General features: G+C 43.4%; 1 protein-coding gene across 1 annotated transcript; it reads left to right on the forward strand.

Moving 5' to 3' along the window:
- Positions 1-982: 982 nt before the first annotated feature.
- LOC308233297 (small ubiquitin-related modifier 2-like) lies at positions 983-1,270 on the forward strand (the record flags this gene model as incomplete). Its single annotated transcript, XM_080640221.1, has 1 exon — positions 983-1,270. One exon carries the CDS (start codon positions 983-985, stop codon positions 1,268-1,270), a length of 288 nt encoding a protein of 95 aa, XP_080496347.1.
- Positions 1,271-25,308: the final 24,038 nt, after the last annotated feature.

Consider the following 25,308-nt stretch of genomic DNA (forward strand, 5'->3'; position numbering starts at 1 on the left):
ACAGGGAATCAAACCATGACCTCCTGGTTCATAGGCTGATGCTCAATCATTGATCCATGGAACCATTTTTTTTTTAATAAATGAGGATGCTAGCTAGTAACTACCTTGCCTACCTCTCAAGATTGTTGTGGCAAATGAGAAAATGAAAGAGCTTTGTAAACTAAGAAACCTGAGAACAAGAAAGGTGATATTAATTAATGAGACGTCCCGTCCTGCAGGGGTAGGCACTGGCTGTGGCCGTCATGGGCCTGCCAGGGCAAGCAGAGAAGGGGCTGCTCCCTGCCAGTGGGGTATGTGGGCAGATTCTGGCAAAGGGTATTGGCAATAAAACTGGGTTTTCTACCATTTCTGACCACCCCTGTCAAGAATGACTTAAAGTGGTTGGAAAAAAAGCCAGGGGAGAAGAGGTAAGTGATGAAGGAAAGGGGAAGACTTTTGTGAGAAGATACATTAAGGAGATAAGGATTTTCCCACACAGAAGGATATAGACTGAGAAACTATGAATGAATTCTTAAGACATGTTTAACCCAACAATGGTAGAATAGGATTAAATGGTAAGTAGTAAACTTCAAGAAGGATTTAGATATGCATGGGTGATAAAATTTAAATGAATTTTTGAACAGCTTGAGGCTGTTCAGGGAAGTCACTATCATGAAGTCACTATCATGACACTAAGGCTGGCTAGCTCCTATGTCTCACACCTATTTTCAAATGCTCTTCATTAAAGCATTGAGTAGAGAAGTGATGAAAAATGTTTCGGTTTTTTTTCTAACTGAGCTTGTTTGCATTGCTCAGAGCACCTGTAACAAGTAGTGTAGGCAGGGTGCGGGGAGGGAGCGCACAGCGTGCGCGCGCCCTCGCCCTCCTCCACCGCTGCCGCCTCCTTCTTCTGTCGCTCCTGGTGCTGCTTGTGTGCTCCTTTGGTGCGGACCTGGTACCTCTTTTGTGAAGCGGCAGCTGAGGAGACTCCGGCGCTCTCGCCATGGCCGACGAAAAGCCCAAGGAAGGAGTCAGGACTGAGAACAACGATCATATTAATTTGAAGGTGGCGGGGCAGGACGGTCCTGGGGTGCAGTTTAAGATTAAGAGGCATACACCACTTAGTAAACTAATGAAAGCCTATTGTGAACGACAGGGTTTGTCAATGAGGCAGATCAGATTCCGATTTGACGGGCAGCCAATCAATGAAACAGACACACCTGCACAGTTGGAAAGGGAGGATGAAGATACAACTGATGTGTTCCAGCAGCAGACAGGAGGTGTCTACTAAGAAGGGAACCTGCTACTTGACTCCAGAACTCTGTTCCTCCAGACCAAGAAGACATTCTGTTAGAAAACTGCAGTTTGGTTTCAACACATCTGACTGCTACAGTATAGTTTTCTCTGTTCTTTCATTTTCCCCTTCCCCATTCCTTTATTGTACATAAAGTAACTGATGTATGTGCACAAGCATTTGCATTTTTTTAAACTAAATGGCCAATGGTATGTTTTGATCAACATCAAATGGAGATGGGATGGGGAAAAATACTGGTTCTGTGAAAACACCCCCTTTCTCCATTAGTGGCATGCTCATTCAGCTCTTATCTTTATATTCCAGTAAGTTATTTTGCTCTCACTGTTTAACAAAAAAAAAAAAAAAAAAGAACAACATAAAAATTCTTGCATACCTTGTTTGATTGGAGAATTTTAATGTTTTTCATTTATCATTGTAAAACCAAGGACAATTTTATAACTTTTTTGTACGTAGCTGTTACATGTAGGGCAATCTGTCTTTAAGTAGGGATAAATTACTCTAAAAAAATGAATCCTAGATAGTTTTCCCTTCAAGTCAAGTGTCTTGTTTAAATAAACTTCTTGTTTAAAATGAAAAACAACAACAACAACAACAAAAACAAGTAGTGTAATGTCTGTAATTCCTGCTGCATGGCAGTTCTGTGGGGACAGGAATAGGCCAGTCTTCTTCACTATACCCCAGTGCCTGGCACAGCTCCCAGCATACCCTGGTGCTTAATCAATACTGTAAATTGAATGCTGTTTTCCCAAGGGTGGCTGATGGGGTCCTTCTTGTCCAGAGAAGCTGCCCCTTAGGACCATGGCCTGAGCCATTGATAGCATTCCAGAATTTCACAGAGATGTGTTGGGCCTTTGTAAGGTTTGCCATGAACCATCCACACTACTCTCATTGTCCTACAGTTTTCTGTTTTCTTTTGTCTTGTTTGTGGTTGTGGAGCTTTATTTTCAGCTTGTAAGTTGATGACCCATTCTTGGATTCCTTTCTTAGTCTTCTGATTTCTCAGGCCTGGCCATTGCAAATTTCTCCCTTGGGCAACCCTAGTGGTTCCAGCCCCAAGCCCAGGTTTTGGGGTGCTGGCTTCCCTCTGTTCTCGAGGAACAGGGACTTGTGGTCGGACAGTTTTCTGAGGATCCATGTTCCAGGGGCACCAGAGAATTGCGAGAGGAGAATGAGTAGACCCAAGCCGATCTCTTCTGTTTGCCTGTAGAGTTGCCTTAAGGACAGATCATATTTACTTGAAGAGACAGGGGGGAGCTTAAAGAACTGACCCCTGTCCTGGGTCAAACTCTTTCCTTCCCATAGCACCGCTATAGCCAAAGCACAACCTTCTATTTTTCAGTCACCAGCCCAGTTTGTCTGGATCCCTGCAAGAGCTAAAAATTGTTGTGGGCCTTTGGGCCACCATTGTCCTGGGGAGGTTGAGAGCAGAACTCCTTTGGTGTCTTCATCACCAAAGCCAAAAGGTTGGTAATTGTTGATTCCTACAGGGAGCCCTACATGTGAAAGCTATGCTAGGCTCCTGGCCCACATGCCTTACCACAAAAGCCTGCCCTGACAGAGTAGGAGGGGTACAGACTTGGGCAGAGCTTATTCGTGATCCAACTGCCTCCAGCTAGCTGAGCCTGGCCTGTGGCCTACGACTTGGCCTGGAGCAAGGCTGCTTCTTGCTTGGTTCCATGAAGGCCTGGCACAGCCTCTCTGGGATGAGCTGGCATGGACCTCGGGTTTTCTGATGGGAAAGGAGGTTGGTGAATGTCTGCATTTACTCATCGGTTCTCACACCAACGCTGCCTCCACTAGAGAACTAAGCAGCCCTGTCTTAGTCAGTTTGGGCTGCTATAACAAAATACCACATATGGGTGGCTTAAGCAACAAATGTGTATTTCTCATAGTCTGAAGGCTGGGAGGTCCAAGATCAAGGTGCTGACAAATCCAGTGTCTGGTGAGGGCTCACTTCCTGGTTTGCAGATGGTCATCTTGTGTTGTGTCCTCACATGGTATGGAACAGACATAGGAGCAAACTCTCATGTCTCTTCTTATAAGGGCACTAATTCCATTCATGAGGGCTCTACCCTCAGTTCTCAGTTCTGGCTGTACATTCATGGATTAATCTTGGCTAATACCCTTCTAGGTTTAACTAGGCCCCTGGACCCACCCCATCTGTATGCTTCTTTGTGGATGCTCATCCACTGTCTCCTGAACTTGTGGGTAGTACATGAACAGTCACCCAAAATAGACAAAAAAGGGAGTTATGCCATCTGGAGTAGATATCTCTATTAACACCTGCATATCCTAGCCTCTCCTAGTAGGAGGTGCTGATGCCCTCTATTTGTAGCTTTAGTTATCATTTAACTTAGTGTGAATTAATATTCCTGCCATAACCCTGTGATGTCTATAGATTAAACCCTATGCATCTGAATGTACACTGAGCCAAAAAACTTTCCGTATGTTGTATTCTAGCTCATTAACTAGCTTCCTGAATCCCTACTGGCATTAGAATCCAGAAGGGATGATAGAATGTTATCTATAACTAGAGGCCTGGTGCACAAGTTTGTGCACCAGTGGGGTCCCTCGGCCTGGCCTGTGGGATTGGGCCAAAACTGGCTCTCCAACATCCCCTGAGGGGTCCCAGATTGCGAGAGGGCACAGGCCAGGCTGAGGGACCCCACCAGTGCATGATTGGGGCCAGGGAGGGATGCAAGAGGTTGGCCAGCCGGGGAGGGGCTGCGGAAGGGCTCCAGGGTGTGTCCGGCCCGTCTCACTCAGTCCCCATTGGCCAGACCCCAGCAGCAAGCTAACTTATCAGTTGGAGCATCTGCCGCCTGGTGGTCAGTGCATGTCAAAGCGAGCGGTTGAGTCACCTTAGCATATCATTAGCATATTATGCTTTGATTGGTTGAACGAATGACCGGAAGACCAGACACTTAGCATATTAGGCTTTTATTATATGGGATTAATAACATGTATTGAGTTTAAAATACATTACAGGTGTCTCATGTCACAAATGAGACACATTTATTCATTCAACCAAGAAATAATACTATCCTGTGAGATACAAAGATAATGAAGAGATGATTCCTATATACAAATAACTTATTGTCAATATAGAAGAAAATTTATAAATAACTGTAGATAAGGCAGAAAGAGAAAAGTCCTGTAAGAGAAATAAAAGTCCCACAGGAGTTCAGATTACTTCCAATTGGAGTGATCAAGGACAGTTCATGAAGGAGGCCACAGGTGAGTTGAACCTTAAGGGATGAATATTTAGGAGGCAAGGATTCAGGAAAGCTCAAAGCTTGCACGAGGAACAAAGCAATGTTAGATCTGATTAAAAGAAGAGTGAAGGAAGTTGGGAAATAAGCCAGGAAAGATGGCCATTTGACCCAAACAAAACCACCAGGATTTGCCTTATGTTCTGCCATGAACATTCCATATTGCATGGATGTACTTGCTCTGGTTAGAAGGTCCTTGGAGGTCAGCACATTGGAACAAACCTATAGCTTTCTAGAGGAAACATTTAAGGAGACCAGGCGCTCCATTTCTGTGCCAAGAATATCATCTAGATACTAGATAGATCATCATCATCTAAAAAGCAAATAAGCAAAGAGCAGGTGAAAACTCTGGCCAAAGCCTGGGATGGATGGCTCAGTTGGTTGAAGTGTTGTCCCATGCACCAAAAAATTGAGGGTTCAATTCCCAGTCAGGGCACATACCTAGGTTGTGGGTTCAAGGCCACACAGAGACATTTCTCTTACATTGATGTTTCTCTCTCCCCCTCCTCCCCTCCCTTCCACTCTCTCTGAAAAGCAGTAAAAAAAAAAAAAATATCCTCAGGTGAGGATAACAAACAAAACAAAAACCAACCAAAGAAAAAATGCAGTGGCTGAGTGCAGCCCAGACCTGCGGCAGACAAACATTCAAGAACAAAGCTGTCAGGCAAGAGTAAGGTCACCGGCTCCAGGTACCACCCTGGGGAGCTGGTAGGTCTGTCCTGCCCAGAAGAGAGCAGTCACAGTGTCCTCTGTCCCAGATGAAATCTCCAGCACTCCGCAAAAAACCATATTCTTATTTTCAGAGGACACAAGTACGGTATATAGTATTGCAATAGGACAGTGTTTTCTGCCTGGCTCTGGGGAGAATGACATGTGTTTGCCTGAGGCTTTTGATTTCTGAGTTCTCTCTGCCTCCGAATGGACACTTGCAGCTGGGCCTGATATACAACAGTCTATAAGCCACTAGACCACCTAGAATCACCCTTAAATCACCACACAGCATTTTATTTTGGATAACCTATTATTTTAGATGACTTTTTAACTACTTGAACAACTGCAGGCATGGCTGAATTTCAAGTGAGATTTCAAAATCATTAGCTACACCTTAAACATGAAGTCATAGAAACATAAATCAAAATAAAAAGAAAAACTTAGTATAACCAGTGGCAATCATTTTTTCTTAAGAAAGGTAATGGAAATATATGGGATGCAGTTTTTCTATTTCTTATCAAAAGGCCAAGTATCACTGGTTTTCTAGGCCCTTGTTTGGCTCGGTCCATTTTGTGGATATAGAAGTTGAGGTCTAGAAATAGCCCACCCAATGTCCAGGGTTAGCAAAATAGACTCACTGGGTATCTGGGACTCTATGGTGTCATCTGAACAGAATAAATAAAGCTGATTGAGGCCCCCGAGATGGGAAAGAGTACATTTAGTAGGTTGGATTATTATTCTTAATTCTTCCCAACTGGTTCCCTGTTATGGAATTATACCCCCATCTACTTTGCCATGGACTTTGCTAACTAATACTGTGTCAACAGAGTATATTCCCCACTCTGTTGATGTTGATGCTAGCCATATGACTTGCTTTGGCCAATGTAATGTTAGCAGATATGAAATGACCAGAGTCTATAAATGTGCCTGTATGATTTGGCTTTAGCTTTTGTGTCCTGTGATCCACCAAGAGAAGAACATGTCTTATGTAGCTCCTGGTTCCAGAATGAGGAAATGTGTCGAGAATACCTGAACCCAACCTGAAGTCTACATCCCATCCCAGCCAAATTGCTGCCCGAAGCAGAGCTGTCCTAGCTGAGGCAGAAAAATAAAGAGCTGTTGTTGGAGAGTGTGTGTTTGTGTGTGATGCAGCATTACTAAAGCAATAGCTGGTTGATACAGCAAACATCTGTGGATCAGGCTACAGATATCAACTGGGGCAATTGCAATCTGGAGCTCACTTATTTATCATATGTGTACTAAACTATTCCTTTCGGTAAGCATTGTGCTGCCTTTGAGCATCAAATAGAAATAATACACGGTCACAGTTGGAGAGGCAATGTCAGTCCAATAACATAACAGGTACCTAAAAGACAATGTACAAGGGCGACAGTAGGACTATGTACAATGTGCTGTGGCCACAAAGCACAGAGGGATTCAGAGTAAGTGATACAGAGGCTGACATTTGCATCAGGTCTTCAAGAATGAGTAGAACTTTATCAGCAAAGGAGAGAAAGGCATTCCAGAGAGAGGGAAGAGTGCAGTGGAGTGTTCACAAAATAAAGCAGAGCTTGCCCTGGCCAAGTGGCTCAGTTGGTTGGAGCGTCATCCAGTACACCAAAAGGTTGCAGCGGGTTCGATTCCTGCTCAGGGCACATACCATTTTGTGGGTTTAATCCCAGTTGGGATGTGTTGGGAGGCAACCGATGGATGTTTCTCTCTCACATCTCTCTCTCTCTCTGCCTCTCTCTAAAATTGATAAACCTATTCTTGGGTTAGGATTAAAAAAATAATAAAGTGCAGCTCAGTGTGGCTAGAGAATGGGTGTGGCAGGAATTAATGCCAGAAAGTTGGATAGGAGCTATGTGGAAGAGTCCAAGACCAAAGAGTGGACTTTATGTAGTAACTTTAGTTTGTGGATTTTTAGAGAAAATTCTTTGTTATGGGTGATGCAAACAGGTTTATAGAAGACTAGAGGCCCAGTGCACGGATTCGTGCACGGGTGGGGTCCCTCAGCCTGGCCTGTGCCCTCTCTCAATCCAACATCCCCCCGAGGGATGAAGCAGTGCTGAAGCGGCAGGCGGCCAGGGAGGATCCCCAGCCAGGGCTGGGCGCAGCTCCACTGCCACTCATCCCAGTCCTGCTGCGCCTGCCGCTGCTGCCCAGTAGCGCTGCCATGGAGGCAGGAGAGGCTCCTGCTACCACAGCTGAGTTCACCAGCTGTGAGCCTGGCTTCTGGCTGAGGGGGGCTCCCACTGTGGGCGCACACTGACCACTAGGGGGCAGCTCCTGCATTGAACATCTGCCTCCTGGTCGTCCGTGCGTGTCATAGTGATTGGTTGACTGGTGGTTCTGGTTGTTTGGTGGTAATGGTTGCTTAGGCTTTTATATATATAGATTGTTCCTTAAGGTGTGGGCCCAGGACCAGCAGGGTCAGCATCCTCTGGAAATTGTTAGAAATGCAAATTCTTGGCCCAGACATAGTAAACCAGAAACTTCTGGGGTGGGCCCAGCAACCTATATTTTAAAAAGCACCTGAGGTGATTCTCATGCATGCTCAAGTTTGAGATTCACTGCTTAGAACAATCCCTTTCTGCTGTCAGAGGCTGGAGTGAGGAACTCACGCTGGGAAGAATTTCCAAGAGCCCCAGTAGATTCAGGAGGCTCCTCTGTTGAGGGTAAAGAAAGATGAGAGAGATTTCTACCACTCACATAGCCTCAGATCAACCAAATCAATTTGGCCAGAGCATAGAAAGAGTAGGCATTCATTCATTCATTCATTCACTCCTTCATTCATTTGCTCAACAAGTCCTTTTTGGCAATGACTATGAGCAGGCATTGAACTGGGCCTTACCGGCAAAAATTTGGAAGGGACTCACACCAAGTGGCATGAGCTTTCTTTTGACTGGAGCAAGATTCCACATGCTTACTGACCTCCTCTTTTCCTTTAGAGGTTAATGAGCAAACCTTTAACTTCAAGGTCTCCAATGATTAGGATGATGATATTGGCTGTTACTGATTGACCATTTACTATGTGCCATACCCTGTCCTAAGCTCTTTGCAGATGTTGAGTCTTCATAACAGCTCCATGAGATTGGTTCCAGGTATAACCACATTTCACCAAAAAGTGAACTGAGGCACAGAGAATAAACATCCTGACTAATTTTATACAAATCTGTAAGTGTAGAAATGGGATTCGGGCCCAGCCAGCCACTGTTTTGATGACGTCTTTCAACTGCTAGTCTAGCAGAAAATTGAGATTTCCTGGGGAAACTAGGCAAATATTAAATTGTGAGAGAACTCGGGAAAATACAAAGAGAAATCAGCTTAATTCTTTTCCTCACCACCTGGTTACACTGTTGTGTGGAGCTAGTTCCTTTCTGTCCCCCCGCCCCCTGGTATGCTTAGGGCAGGCTTCCTGTAAATAATTAAAGGGTTTCAGTTACTTGCTGTCACAAACATGATGCCATTTCAGTAATAAAAGTACCCAGTCATAGGTATTCGTCAAACTCTAAATCTCATTTAAAGTTCTTTCTGCAGCTCCAGCCTGCACCAAACTTGGAAGCTTCAGTTGAGTAGGGCAAGGTTGGCTTCCTTTGGAAGCAGATTTTTTTTCTAAAGTGTTCAAGGGCAATAAAGGGATAGAGAACAGAGTCAGATTGGCACCCAAGATCCTTAAAGATGGCATGACAGCCTCACTATGCTTGCCCATATAGGCACTTGTCTCTGATCACAGCCTGATAGGGCATGGGCATGTCCCAAGGCCCTGCTGGGACTGTGATCTGTTGTTAACAGTTCCCCCAAAGGGTGCCAACCCAACAGATATAATCTAAAAAGTCAGAGTAAGAAGAGAATCAAGCTCAAAGATGGAAATGCTTTAAAACCCCTCCACAGATTGTGTGCGCGCGCCCATGTGCTCATGTGCACAGGCCGCAATTCTGAATTTGTCCTATGGCCTCTGCGGATTTTTCTGAGGATAAACATGCATTAGAAAGGGTTAGTTGGGAAACATCTGGTTCTTTATCTTTTTTGAACTTTTATTAAGAATCCCAGGTGGTCCCTCAAATTTTCCAAGCACATTATGAGTCACATAGGTACTCAGTGAATACTCATTAAATCAACTAATTAACCAGAAGTTTGCTTAGAGGCAGAAAGATGATGATAGGTTGGATGGCATTTGGGGCCTTGTCTTTACTCCTGTGTCTCCCCCCCCGCCTTGCCCCCCCAATCACCGTCAGGCTGCCTGAGAACGTCAGCTCCTGTAACAGAATCTTCCACAAAACGTCTTTGCATAACGAAAAGTGCTGAGGCTCTCACAGCACTCACACAGGCTGAGCTTCACTTTACCAACAACACTGTCACAGCAACTTGCTCCTGTGTTCACTGCTCCTCTCCTGGGCTCTCCTGTCTCATTCATCTTCATTCCCACAGTGCCCAGCACAGTGCCTGCCCAGGGAGCTTAGTAGATGGGTTTTCAGTGAGTAAATGCTACCATCCATATATCAAATGTTAATTGTGCACAGTGTCCCCCTTTAGCATACACGGGGCTCTATTTCTGATGGAATTCCCACCTTTAAGAGCCACATTTTCCTTTTGTAGGTCAGTTAGGGCTACACTGGGCAATGCCCCCTGGCACCTTGGCTAGGTGCCTGGCACCGCTCTCTGGTGCTGCTACTCGTTGGAGGGGCTGGGATGGAACCAGAGCCCTCGGGGGCCTTGGCACGGCTAATTATTAGGGACAGAGAAGCTCCCTTGATCCTTAATTTGAGAGCTTTGAGTTGAGGAACTGACATGACCAAGTAAAGGATGACTCGGCAGCACCGAGAAAGGCCCCCTCATGGCACCTCCAACATCCTTGCACAGAACTTGTATCATTTTTCTCCAGAGTAGGAGTAATCCTCGTGAGGAACTCAGGCTGTTGTTCACCTGACCCCATGCCTTTCAGAGAGCCTGGGGCTTTTCCATTTTTAGAGGCTCCTGGGATATTAAAAACAGTGAAATGCCAAGTGTTTTATGTTCAGAGGTGATTGCTTTGAACCTATAAAATAGCAGTGTGATTGTGCTGTTACCAATTATTTATTTTTATTTTTTAAATTATTATTATTTAATTATTATTATTTTTTAAGGATTTATTTTTGAAAGCTGTTAGTTCATAGTGTAGTAGTTAAGCACCGGGACTCTGGAGCCAGACAGCCTGAGTTCAAATCCTGGCCCAGCACTTACTCGCTGGGTGACCTTATGAGCTGTGTGTTCTTGGACACATTATTTGATCTTTCTCTACCTCAGTTTCTAATCTGTAAAATGGGCACAGTAGTACCTCCTCTGAGGATTTTGTGAGGATTAAACGCAGTCTTAGAAGAGTACCTAGACTCTTAGAACAGGATGCATTTTGTAAGTGTCAGTCATTATTATTATTGTCCTTATTATTTTAATGCACCCCCAGCAGTGTCACTTAGTAAGAGGATGCTCATTTCAAGTTTTATCTGGAATGTGATTTTCTTTCAGTCATGTCAGGGCACCACTTCAAAATTCTACGTTTGAGGCCTTTGTGAATGGAGGCCTGGGCCAGATGGTTTCTTGGCAACCCCTGTGATGCCTGCCCTGCTTCTGAGAGTGGTAGGTACTGCACGTAAAACCGAGGGACAGGTCCCTACTCGTCCCCAGTGGCACGCACTCAGCCTCAGGACTAGGGCTGTAGCTGGGTTTCCATGATAACAATGTAGTGACTGAAGGTGGGGTGGTGGGTGACCCCCCAACAACAGTTATAGACACACAGGTTGCTGGATTCAATTAATCAATTGTTTGGTTGACCACAAACGTGTGGCTCTTTAAAGCTCAGATACTGTTCTCTCCCCAGGTGAAGCGAAAAGGGATTGTGTTTCCAGTTGGCACGGAGCAAGTTCCACATTGCTGATGGGCTCTGGCACGATGTGGAGAGCCCGGGCGCCAGAACTTGCAGTACCCACAGAGGGATGTGCTAATCTTCTCTAAGTACAGTTGTGACTGTCACCATCCAAGTCGTGGGTGGTGTGCAGCCACCACGTGCATACCTTACAGGATTCGAATGTCACCCACCACCTTCCCCTCGCTGCCCTAGCAAGGGGCGGAGCAAGTGGGGCCAGGTCACACAAGGCCTTGTGGTGACTTTGGCACCTACCCCACGGTCAGAGCTCGAATGCTGGCCCCAGTGCCCCGTGTTTAGATGCCTGCTCTGCTTCTGGCTGAATCGTGGCCGCGTTCCAGAGCCACCAGCAATTAATTACCTCTCGCCTAGCAGCAGTGAGGCGACAGTCACAACGCAGAGGTGTGGGGGCGGCTGCTCAGTGCTTCCGGCCTTGGCTGCTGGGGAGCAGTGCTGCAAAGTCCCTGCCACTCCGCACCCAGCAGCAGGGGAAGTGGCACCTGGGGAGCTTAAAGGCATGATGTGCAAATGAGAGGAAGGAGTTTATTCTCAGCCAAATCATTCCCATGGCTGTGAGCAGACTTTTTACCAAAGCCTCTGGGACACGGTGCATCCTTAGCTGCCAGCAAGCGTGCCATTACCTTCCACGTAGGAGGTGTGTGTGCCTGGTGGGGTTGGGGGCAGGATGCCCATTGATTGAGTTATTTCTAGGGCAGTTATTTTCCTAGTTTCTCTTCCTGCAGGAAAAAATTACCCACATCCGTAGCACGTTCGAGTGCCCTGCAGTTGCAATGTGTCTTGCCTGGAGCGGGCAATGGTGCTTCTTACCACCTGGTGAGAAGAGAAAGGTGGATGGAGGGGCGAATGTGTTCAACTCCCCGGGTCTACAGGAGGGTGCTTGGCCTTGAAGTTTTCAAATTTATACCTGGGAAGGTCATTTAAAATTTTAATTCTGAATATTGAGAAAGACCTCAGTAAAAACATTTTTTTTTCTCTCGCCTCTTCACTCTCTACACAATGAGGATAAATTCTTCCAAAGGAAAGGGTTTCCAACCTGTGTTTTTTAAATCAAAGGAACATTTTTATTCATGTGAACTCTTACACTACACCCCAGTATATAAAACTGGAGCAAGAATGACCACTCTCGCTGTTGATAACTAGAGGTGGCACCATCTCTTTTTCTCCCCAGGAACCTTGTCAGCATCCTTGGTGCTCCTAAACCTTCTCTTGGTTTGATTTCAAGTCATTTGCCTCATGCAATTTGATCTCTCAGATTTGCAAGGGGCCTTTAGGAGTCTTTGGGGGCAGCTGGGTATTATCAGTGAGCCTTTGAGGCAGAAGGTATTTTATCCTGCATGATCCAGGCGCTGAGATATGGGTGGAGACCCAAGGTTCCTCTCCTCAAATGACTTGGTGTTGGCCAGTGCTTGGCAAACATTTGTAATACGTTGAATCATTTGTCATTCAGTAAATAGGAATTGCACTCCTATATGCTGCCAAGGTCCCTGACCTAGCTCATGGATTTTATATTCCTAAGTGGGAAGATGAAATAGGGAAACAACCAAGCAAGCAGAAATTATTATTTCTGCTGGTGATAAGTGCTACAAAGAAAAAAAAAAAGCAGGTTAATGGACTAGAAGGACATTGACTAGTCAGCTAGAGGTGGTGTGGGGGCTGGGTATAGTTCTTTAGCCTGGCTGCTGGAGGAAGGCCTCAACAAGGAGCGACAGGTAAGCTGAGACCTGAACGGTGAGGAGACCCTGGGCAAGAGCATTTTCAGCAGTGGGGACAGCAGGGGCATAGCTCGTGAGAGGGGCACACGTGTGGCTTGTTTGAAGAACAGAGGGCTGGCCAATGTGACAGAGACCTCAGTGACCAGGGGGAACAACACCCCTGTCTGGGGCCTGATCAGATAGGCCGTGGCTGGGCACGTGCGTTTCATTTCAGAGCAATGGGACTGCAGAGGAGGATTCTAAGGCTTTCTCCCACTTGAGTCTCACTCTCTTCTTCCAGTGTTTGGATTGTAATTCATATCCAGAAGATGAGAACATTTAACTCCACCTGTTAATAATGCTGCATTATAACAACCAAAACCCACAAATACCCCAAATTGAAAAAATAATGGGGGTCTCAAAGGAACCGGGAATGCTAGCTTACATTTAACAAACACTTATTTTTTTGTTGTTGTTAATAGAGGGTTTATACTTACAGCTGTGTGACCTTAGGCAAGTCACTTAACCTCTCTTTGCCTAACGTTTTTCATTTGTAAAAAGGGGGTGATAATAATACTTATTTCATCATGTTATTTCTGAGGATAAAATATTTGCAAATTCATAGAACATATAATAAAGATGATAAATGTTTACTACTGTTATATTATACGCAGAGGCACAATTGGTGAATATATTTGTCTGTTTATTTCACAAATATTTTTCGAGTACCTATTGAGTGCTCAGTACTGTACAAGGTGTTGAGGATACACTTGTAGACAAAGCAGACTCAGTCCTTGCCTGGCCCCTGGCTTCTTGCTCTCTATTCTGTAAAACGAGGCATAGAATTGCTGAGGAGGGCCCCACCACCTAGGCCAGTGGTCGGCAAACTCATTAGTCAACAGAGCCAAATATCAACAGTACAACGATTGAAATTTCTTTTGAGAGCCAAATTTTTTAAACTTAAACTTCTTCTAACGCCACTTCTTCAAAATAGACTTGCCCAGGCCGTGGCATTTTGTGGAAGAGTCACACTCAAGAGGCCAAAGAGCCGCATGTGGCTCGCGAGCCGCAGTTTGCCGACCACTGACCTAGGCCAGTGTGTGTGGAGGTGGTGAGGAAAGGGGCCAGGGTTGCTGTATTACACCAGGAGCCATTGAGAGTGCAAACCAGGTCCCAGCCCCTGGAAATCCATCTTGGACTTTGCAGATAATAGAGCAGGTTAATGGAATACATCTACCTTGGACTTTGCAAGTAAGGTCCAAATATGAAAAAAATTCCCTTAGAGGTACCATCTGATAGGGTGAGTCCTGGCACCTGTTGGGTCCCCAGTCCCTGCAGCCATCTAGCTGGTAACATATTATCACTGAGCCCTAACCCCTAATCCTGAGCCTTAACCTTTCCTCTGCTATAGTTCTTGCTCCTGGCTTCTGTGTGGATCACTGTCCAAAACGAATCGCACCTCTATTTTCCTGACTTAGGTATGTCTATCAGGCATGACCCAAGAAGGCAGAATCAGGCATGTCAGGCATGCATGTTCAGTGACCCAAGTTAGCTTCCCAAAAGTGGACATGAGTTACTTGCAGGTTCCTATCAGTCTAAATTCAAACAAGTTATTGTTATTTTTTAAAAAAATCGCACCAGTTTATTGATTCTTAGCGTTAGAGCAGGAGGGGGTCAGGGAGCTCACCCAGGGACCGGCACCTTAGAGATCTTCCTATGCACTATGATTCTCACAGTGCTCCCCTCCTAGGACCCTTCATCACTCCCCATGGCTTTCCAGGTGATGTAGGCACCTGAAAGCGGGGCCCTCATGACTTGGCTTCTGTATGCCACAGCAGCCTCGCCTCCTTTAGTATTTCATTTGCCACACCACGCTGCTTCCAAGTCCTCCTAGCTAGCCCTGGTCATTCCCCCAGCCCCAGCTTTATTTTCCCAGGCCACCTCTCAACTTTTAGGCCTCACTTGGGTGTCACCTCCTCCAGGAAGCCTTCCTTTCCCCCTCAACGCTGGTTGGGTGGGGTCTTGCTCCCTGGGTGCAGCACTCCCACACTGCTCCTCTTTCGGTAGACTCAGCACCTTCTAAGGGTGAGTCTCACCTTTTCATCTCTGTAGCATCCCTGTGCTTAAAAGATGGCTTTTAAATGAGTAAATGAGTGAAATACAACTTTTCCCCATAGTCCTACTGAAAATCTCTGTAAGCACATTAATCTGTAACACTTCCTGTGTGTCAATTTTGGGGTTAGAAAAAAAAATACTGTCATTATACCTGTAAAAGGTCTAGAACACTGAGAAACAGTCTTGTGGGATTTTTCTGTGATATGCCTTTCCTGCATCAGATGATTATTGATTTTCTTCTCTCTGATGCACACTGGGAAGAATATCTCATAATGACAGCTGTTAAGGATGTCCACTAAGGTATATTTCCTTCATTTTTGGATTGGGGCTTGAACCAAAAGTAGTATAAGAAGTGCCTTGTGATGAGGGTAAGTGTAACAGTTATAGTTCAGCTACCTATAGAAGAAACCACCAACAGGACACTAGCTTAAACAGATACATTTATTTCTCTCTTATATTACAAAAAGCCTGGACGTTGACTGGAATCTTCTACTTCCTAGCAGTGAGAAGCTGGGGCATTTATAACTTCCAAACCCTTCAGATATCTGTACATTAAAAATAGTAATATTATCATAGAGCTTTTGTGAAGACCTAACGTGGTGAACACTGACCTGACGGAGAGTAAATATTCAATAAGTGTTAGAAAACAATAACATCTATTATTTTATTACTAGTCATTTGCTGTATTAGAGCCTCCTTAGGTTTGCTGCTTTTTAGTAGGATTGATGAGCTTCCTGAGATTTGTGTAATTTTTCAGACATTAGCTGCAGGCATCCCCGTGTCACCGTTTATTGTAAATGTCTGTTTTAAGCATTCTGAGAGGAACCCTGACACAAAATATCACATCCTCCTGTTCTCAAAGAATCCTGTAAGGTGGTGCTTCTTGCAGAGAAATAAGACTATTTATTTATAGGACTCAGAATGGGGCCCAGCTGCCTTCGGGCCCTGTTCCCACAGCTCATATAAATAGCTACCATTGGTATCCAGGGTGGTAGGCTATGTTATTCTGGAAGATGGCATCCATCATTTCTTTTTATTTTTAGCAATTAAAACAAGATGATGGTCCAGTGTACAACAGTTCATCGGGATCATGCTTTTAGACAAAGTATTCAAAGGTAGTTTCATTTACTTTGTCTTAGCCTGAGATCTCCAGAGAAGGGTCTGAGATAAGACTTACTAGTAGGTGCAATTTTTTTTAAAAATTAGGGATTGTGAGCCTAGGGAGCAGGATGTAGAGACAAAGAAAGTGAGGTAGGTAATATACCAATAGGAGGGTATATTACCGAGTTGGTCGCTGCTAATTGTTTGATCCCATGGGACCATCATGACTATCATCCAAAAAGCCAAATAAATTCTGTATCTGAATAGTCCATTGGAGAAAAGAAAGGTAGAAAAATTTATTCATTGACTCCTGTTTCTCATTGGTCAAAGTTATTGTCCATGAAGTGTTAACTCCCCGACATGCAGGGTAGAGTTTACATGGTGCCTCAACCTCTGTGTCTAAAGGGAAGCCCCAAGGCAAGAAGCAGGAAGTATGGACTGCAAGTGAGTCATATCCTTTGTGCTTATGTTAAGTTGCTCAGAGCCTACTGTAGTGTTGGTCTCTACAGCAGCTGGATCAGAGACAGGTGAGGCTGGGTGTTAGTGGCACCGAGAAGTAGCTGATACACTTCCATTCATTCAACCAAAAGTTGTTGTAGACCTGCTGTTTGCCAGGTAAAGTAATAAGAGATGGTGATCAACAATGACAAGGCAACACCTCTACCCTCAGGAAACTCATTGTTTTGGTGTGTTGTGAGTTTAAAAGGACATACGTATTTAACATAAGGTCTGTCAAAGTAAGCTCTCAATAGTCGGTAGCTGTTAGTTTTATTTTGTGGCACTGCTAAAAATGGGTAATACACCTGAGCTAGTAGCCAGAGATCTCTATTTGTGACTTGCTCACAAGCCAGGGCATCAAATGATTCTATTATTTTAAAAAAATGTGTGTATTATTTACTACACTGAAAAATTCTTAGTGCTAAAGTGCAATCAGTAGAGAGATACTGTGAGACCATGGAAATATTCTGCTCAATCAATTTTCCTCTTTAGTGTCAATATTTATTAAGAATTATTGCCCAAACCAGTCTATATTATGATGATTACAAACTCTCCAACTCTGTCACCATTTCTAGTGCATTACTTTTACATTTTGGTGGTGGATGGATAGGAGACTCTCTACTCATAATAAAACAATGTTAGAAATTACTATGAAAACACAAGACAAATGAAAAACATCAAGTCTTTTTCAAGACAACCAGGGCTATAAATTCAGGAAGTAGACAACAAATGTAAAAAAGAATCATGCAAAAGAAAAATCATGCTTTTTGGCTTAATCCTACTTTGAGTCAGAACATTAACTAACAGTAACTTGATTGTGACGAATGTATCCCCCTAAATATAATAGTTGACAATTTTACTTACATATTTTAAATTCAACATATTATGTATTTATGATTTGGAAGCAGCCTTAAACATTTTTAAGCAACAGAAATATACAAAACAGTTACAAGTGAAAATGGTCCTGGCAAAGCACCCTGTATTTTAGCCTAGAGCCAAACCATCGGAGTCTGAGGTTACTAAAAAAAAAAAAAAACCCACTTGGAAAATGCTGTTTTTTATTTTAAGAATCATATGTTTTGGGGGAGTGAAGGAGGGAGAGAGAGAGAGAATAACAACTTTCTCTTTGGCTTAAAATACTCAACACCTTGAAGTCATTATTACACTTGCAATTAGAAGTCAGTAGCAAACAAGGTAATCTGTATTCCAAAAAGGAATATCCAGCAAACTATTGCTGTTTTGTTACTCAATTATTTACAGTCTTTGGCTGAAGATGTTCCCACTTAGAAGGTATTGAGGTCATTACTATTTCAAAAGGGTCGACATTGGTAGCATGAATGACCTTTTCTTGTATTAAGCGAAATTATTGGTGATTAGTGAGATGTTTTTCCATTTTTAAAACATAAAAATCTTCATATCCCAACCCATCTATCCCAAACCAAATCAGGCACCTTTGGGGTCTGTGATTACCGCCTACAACCCACCAGTCTATAAGATCCGTAGCAGAAAGCATGGAGGGTGTGGAAGGGACTGGGGGTCAGCTATCAGTGAGCTGATTGTAGTAACCTTTTCACCATTGCTTACTTACAATCATATTGGTGATCTTGTGTGTGTGTGTGTGTGTGTGTGTGTGTATTCTAATCTCATTGGAGGCTTTTCATTAACATATTCTTCCTCTAAACTCATTTGGGGCACAGAATATTGGAAAATTGCAGGCAGGGTGCAAGAAAAGAATAACAATTTTCTCTTTAGTTTGGCTCCTATGGTTTGGCACTCAGTTGCCTTCATTTTTCAGAAACCCAGTTTAGTTCAGCATAAAACGGTAGGTGAACCCAACCATTATGTCCACAGGGAGACTTCTCCCCTGGACCACACGCTACCGGACATACTAAGTCTCTTGTGGCGATTCCACGCTCCGATCTTCCTGGCTCTGTCTGCAGCTCTGGCCCAGGCAGCAGTTGTTATGACAACCGTATTCACTCCCTCGAGGGCGGTGGTAGGCTGTTCAAGGGCAGGCACCTTCTCCTCGGGGGCAGGAGCCACATCTTTTTCTTCAGAGACATTTCCACCTTTGATTTTCTTTATGATCATGTCTGGATCTTGGCCTCCTTGTCTATGACAGGAACATTCTTTTGAATTGGGCAAGTGCAGCTATTTCTGGCCTCCGGTGCTGAGGTTTCACTGATGGCACCAGCTCTGCATGATGTCTCGGTAAAGCAGGTTGACCGGTGACAGTTTACAGGGCGGCAGAGGAATAGGTATCTTCTTCGAGGTTTTAGGCTGTAGTGGCATCTTGTGCTCTCCTGGGGGCAGGAAGCTTTGCTATCCTTTACAGTTCTTTTTGTTTGATCCCTTTCGCTGAGGTTCTTCATAAAACTGATGTGATTGGCTTGCTCAAAGCCCGCTACTCCTCTCCAGTTTCCACGGATGTGGGTTCGAACTTGAGAGTCACATACTCTTCCCCTGACTTCTCTGTGGAGTTGTACTCCTTGCCTTTTGCATTCTCCATAATCTGAAAAGAGTTGAGATTGATAAAAAAAAATTCTACTAACTTTCTAGTTCAAGATGGCTCTTTTATAAGTCTCCTTTCACTTTCTGTCATCCAAAAGCAATCTCAACTCCATCATTCTTAAAATGATGTAAATGCAATAAGCCAGATGTTTTATTCTAGATAAATTAATTTTTAAGTCCTTAGAGTGAAAAAAAAAGACAGAAATAATAGACGACCACCTGGACAGCTACAAAAAGCCGCAAAAGGGAGTTGAATTTTAGGGAATCTAGCTTTAAGTGGTTCAACCTCTTTCCCTTAGGATACCTTACAAAGTGATTAGAACACAACTGACCCTCTCATTTTTATGAAATGATTGAATCTTGCTGGAATAAGAGTCTGAATTTGAGTTTGAATTCAGAGTTTCTGCTGATTTTGTAAAACTGGACTTGTGCCCCACTCTCTTGCTTGCTGTGTGACTCAGTCTCCACCCATGGGGATACATCTAGCAAAGAATGTGGTTTATGGAGTCAATCCAGACCTGGGTTCAAATCCTATCTTTGCCGTTTTCTAGCAATATGATCTTGGACAAGTCACTTAACCTTTTTTAAGTTTCCTTATTTACTCATGTTGTGAGCATAAGGAAGTAAGAGCGGTTAAAGTAAGCACTCATTAATTATTAGCTATTATTTGTTTTATTTTGTGCTAAAAATGCACAGTGTATCTGTTAGTTCCTCTTTCCCTAAGATCTCCACCTGTGACATGTTTACAAGCCTGGGATGAATGAATGGGCATGTGAATTAGTTACACCGGGTTCAATTTAGCTGTAACAATTGGAAAAACAACATTGGCATAGACGTGGAAGAAGTTAATTTCTTTCTCTAAAGTCAGGACATAGGCTCTGCTCCACAAAATCCCCAGGAATTGGGCTCCTACTCTATTGTGTGGCCTCCACTTCTATGTTGTTGTTCCAATGGTTATAGCTAAACTGATTTCAGAGAGGAAGGGAGAGATCAAAACATCAATGGTGAAAGAGAATCATTGATTGGCTGCCTCTTGCACACCCCCTACTGGGGATTAAGCCTGCACCCTGGGCATATGCCCTGACTGGGAATTACTGGTAAACCATGACCTCCTAGTCATAGGTCGACATTCAACCACTGAGCAACACTGGCCGGGCTAGAGAGCAAGATTTTTGTACCATGTTTTCAGTGTCATCCAAGGGAGGTGGTCCTGAGTTCTGTACCCTTGACAAATCTGTCCCCATGGGGGATAGAACTTGATGTCACCATCCCAAGAACATCCACATGGCCTCCACCTCATGCTATAGTTCTAGTCCACTGAGCCACCCTCAATTCCGTTTTCAGATTACCCTGAGCGTTTCTTTGACCATTTCCACACAGTGAGGCATTGACTAGTAACCCAAGTGATTTGCTTGGAAGGAGTGACATTTCTGAACTTCAACTTAACAGGTTAGAATGCTAGTGATGAGAAAATGTATTTGCCACTTGAGAGTCTCTGCGTTTTTATTTATCCTCCTGTCAAAGATCCCTAATTATCTAGGGAAGTGATCTCAAGGTTGGTCTGTGGACCAGCTGCATCAGTATCACCTGGGGGCTTGTTAGAAATGCAAATTCTCAGGCCTCACCCCAGACCCAATGAATCAAAGACTGGGGATGCGTGCAGTCTGGAACTAGATGTTTCAACAAGCCTTCCAGATGATTCTGATGTTAGCTACAGTTTGAGAACCACTAGTTTAAAGTGACAGTCTTCTTGACAAATCTTCATACCCCTAAGATATACCCAATAGTTTATTTTTAAGGTTCATCTGTTTAAGGTAATACTCCATGAAAGGAAAAGTATGTAGAAATTGTTACCTTTAAGTTGTAAAAAATTTGACATCACATTTCTTGCTGGTTTCTAAGTGAGTAAAATTGTTAAGAAAAGGAGAACTTTGAAAAAAATCTGAAAAATACCAGGGGTTGTAGGCTGTTCTTTGGAGTATGAATCTCCTTCCTTAGCTTACTTCTTCCAAACCTCACTGCTGAGCCCCCACTCCTTCGTTTCCTAGAATTTCTAGGAAGCGTTCACAGTGGGTAGCAGCTCCAGTTGCTAGCTCTGCTGGTTGCCTGGTCTTCCCGTCTACTCCCCACCTTGATTCCCATCTCTGAGTGGGGTTATTTTCCTGCACAGCTGTTCTCATTTCCCCACTTTTAATGATTGTGAGCCTTTCCCACTCCTAATCCCTTAATAGACCCATGCCCAACTCTACAGATATCTGAACTCAGCTCTCCCAAGGTTCAGATTCTACAGTTCCACTCCTGTAACCTGATGCAAAATGACAGGTTCAGCCCGCAGCAGTGGAACATGTGGCACCATCCATCACCCAACTCTTGGGAACATGCAAAGATGCCAGGCATGTGGACAATGGGCCAACAATTTCACCTGCTTAGTTTTCAAAATTTAAGCCTTGGCTGATGGCTCAGTTAGTTGGAGCAACGTCCCATACACCAAAAGGTTGTGGGGTTGATTCTAGGGCAGGGCACATACTTAGGTTGTGGGTTCGATCCCCTGTTGGGGCATATATGGGAGACAGCCAATTGATATTTCTTTCCCATGTTTCTCTCTCATATCAATGTTTCTTTCTCTCTCTCTCCCCCTTCATCTCTAAAATCAATTAAAAACATATCCTTGGGTGATGATAAAAAATTTAAAATTATAGACTGTTCCCAATCTGTCTACTCAGAAAGGAGATTCTATATATTAGTAGTACTGAGAGGGATCATTCCCCAAATGAATGATGAATTCTCTAACATAAAATTCAGAGAGCAAGATTTTTGTACAATAAATACCTGAAGTGTCATCCAAGGGAGGTGGTTCTTTGCTTCTTGAGCAGCTCAGCTCCACCCCAGGGCACTGACCTTCATGCCCGAAACTCTGAATACTCTTGTGTTTTTGGAACTGTGATGGAAAGTCTTCTTGTTCTTTGGGGCTGGGATTAGGTGGGATTAGGGTGAGATATTACTGAAAACTGATGCCTCGCCCTTTTCAGCTCTTGCAGTGACAGGCACAACCAATGTGTATGGATTTTGTAGTTTACAAGAGACCTTCAGCTTTTATCATTGACAAAGCATCTTCGTCGCTCTGAGAGGGGAGCAAGGAGCTATCATCATCATGTGTATTGGTAAGATAGCAGATTGTAAGATTGTCTCTCTTTCCCCAGGTTTCTCAAATAAGAGAAGGCAACCTTGGGATAACAGCTAGGTTTTATGTCAACTTGATCTTTAGTTTACCAACTCCCCCTTGCTGAATGGATACAATCTCACACTATGAAACCCCCAGGGGCAATTCAATGGCTTTGTTCAGTGAAGATTTGACATAATAGATGCATTTATAGACATCACATTTGTATTCAGTTTACAAGTGGCTGTCAAATCCATCACCTTATCTAGGCTCCCTAAGGACCTTATGTGAATGCTTTTATTATTCTTGTTTTACAGATGAGGAAAATACTCAGACTCAAGGAGGATGAGTAACTCACTTAAGGTTACACAGCTACTAAAGGTCACCCAGTTTTTTTTGTTTGTTGTTGTTGTTTTTACAATAGAACCTCTGTCCACTAGGTTGAGCTAACTCCTCTCTGGTATAACTTCTAAACTGAAAAGAAAGGAGATGAACCCAGTAAGGCAGGGTTTCCCAAGTCATTTCTGTTAGAAATACAGAAGCGTGGGGTTCTCCCATCCCCATCCATGAACTCTCTGAAGCTCTAGGGGTGGGAGCAAATGCTCCAAGTGATGCTTCTGATTGGTGGAGAAAGACATAAGCTGAACAGTGCTCAAGGCCTCAATTTTTTCATAAAGGGTATTTTCCTTTTGAGGGATGTTTTGGATGAGTTTTTGGGAAGGAGGTCATGAGAGGTCTTGGCCAATAGATATTTTACTTTATTCTTTATGCATAATTATCCATCTGAGGTTTGGCTTCTCTGCGCTAGCAATAGTGACTGTAATTACATTCCATCTGATGAAATATTGACCTAGTTAATTTTGGATTCAAGTTTCATCCTCCAAGGAATAGCCATCTCTTCCATCTTGAAAATTCTGTGTAGTTCTAAGAGTCACAATTCTTTTGAAAATAAACATCAGTTGTTAACTTGGTTCTTAAGTATTCCCTGTCAAAGATTTTCATTGTCCATAGAGCCTTCAAACTCACATTAGCATCATCTGGGAGCCTGTCTGAAATGCAGAAACTCAGACTCTGCTGCAGCTTTACTGAGTCATTCAACAAGATGTCCCATGATTCACGATACATTAACACTTGAGAAGCACTGGTTTAGGACATCTTTCCTTTTAGTAATTGTTACAACTTGTAGAGGACCTGAAACTGGACAATCAACAGGTCTGGGCTGCCTGTCACTACTTAAGCCAATTCACCAGAGACAGGTTTGAATCACATATGGATGTTTATTCCAAAAATGTCAGTATGGGAGAGCAACAGCTCATCCACAAAATTCTGCTCTGCATCCCCACCATAAGCCAACTGTTCATATTGGGTAGAAGGAAGAAGATTACATGGGGAAGTAGGCAAAAGGATTAAAATGGGTGTGCAAAATGGGCAGTTTACAAGCAATGCGGGCTAGGGGTTTGCAAAGTGCTGGCACCTCTGGTTTCTGCAACAAGGTTGTTAATCTTCCCATGATAATAGGCAGCTCCTGTGGAGGATTGGCCACATTTCCAGGTGAGCTTCCAGGTTCTGCAACTCCCAGCCAGGTTAGAATGTGCTTTCTTTAATCAGAACAAAATAAGCACGGTTAACAGAGTATGATTAAGATTTCTTATCATTATAGCTGGTCCCCAATATTCTACTTCTGCCCCTAATAGACCCACTCTTTCTCTCAAGGGAGATGCTTTATTTATTTATTTTTTAAAATTTAGTCCTCCCAACAACCCTTAGGGAAAGGATTGTTATCTTCAGTAAACAAAAGAGGAAACTAGTGCTAAGAGATTTAATTACTTGCCCAATTAGTAGTTAGTACTGAGATGAAATTAAAACCAGGTCTGTCTGCTCAATCTTGGAACAGTTGCCTTAATACTTTTTCTTCCTTCTGTTCTTGAAGCTTTCCCTCTTGAATCAGTTTATTATTTTCTCTCTCACAATCTCTCTAGGTCTTTTTCAAGACAGCATGGTAAGGAAACAAGCAATAGATAGATAACTAAAAATTTATATCAAATTTTTGTGAATAAAAAAATTCATTAAAAAATTAAAAATCTGAAACAAATATATTTTTGTATGTGTATTTGTAACATATGATAAAAACAATAAATCTAGTACATAAAAATCTTTTAAAAATCGATAAAAGTACTTCAATAGAAAAGATAAAAGAAAAAATAATAGACAAAGGATCAATTAAAATGAAAAACTTAAATCTCACTATAATAAAAATATTTTAAAAGAGTTATATTTTCATCCCCTAAATTAGCAAAGGTTTCAAAGAAAAGATAAAATCCAATGTAGTTGGGAATGGGTGGGGGTGGCAATAGAGCCTTAAGTAGTTCTGTTATTAAAAATGATATTTTGGAAAAATCTATAATAATAAAAGCATAATATGCAAATCAACCGAACGACTGAACAGCAGGACAACTGTCCAGACAACCTTCCAGATGACCACACTATGACACGCACTGGCGCCAGGTCAGCCAAGGTGGGTGCAATGTGATCGGTCAGGGAGCCCCACCACAATCGCCCCACAGAGGGAGGCCCAGGCCAGCCAAGCCATCACACCCCATGCCTGTCACCAGGAGGTGAACGGTGGCAGGGATGGGGGGCAGGGCCACACAGATAGCAAGCAGTGACAGCAGCGGGGGCGGGGCCAGCTGCCTGCAGCTGGGGGGAGGAAAGCCCCAATAGGCCCTGATCGCTGGCAGGCCTAGGGACCCTACCTGAGGGGTCCCAGATTGCAAGAGGGCGCAGGCCAGGCTGAGGGACAACCCCTCATGCATGAATTTTGTGCACTGGGCCTCTAATATTTAATAAAAAGAAATTATGCTTACCATATATTAATAAGTACAAAAGACATGTGGGAAATGTATATAATAATCCTATTAGTTTAAGCTGAAAAAAATTTATGTATAGAAAAAAAACTTAGAATAATCAACATCAAAATGTTAACAATGTTTATCTTTGAATAGAGAATAGCCCACTCTCTTTAAAATGGGAGT

The sequence above is a fragment of the Plecotus auritus genome (assembly GCF_963455305.1).
Source record: "Plecotus auritus genome assembly, chromosome: 9".
Lineage (NCBI taxonomy): Eukaryota > Metazoa > Chordata > Mammalia > Chiroptera > Vespertilionidae > Plecotus > Plecotus auritus.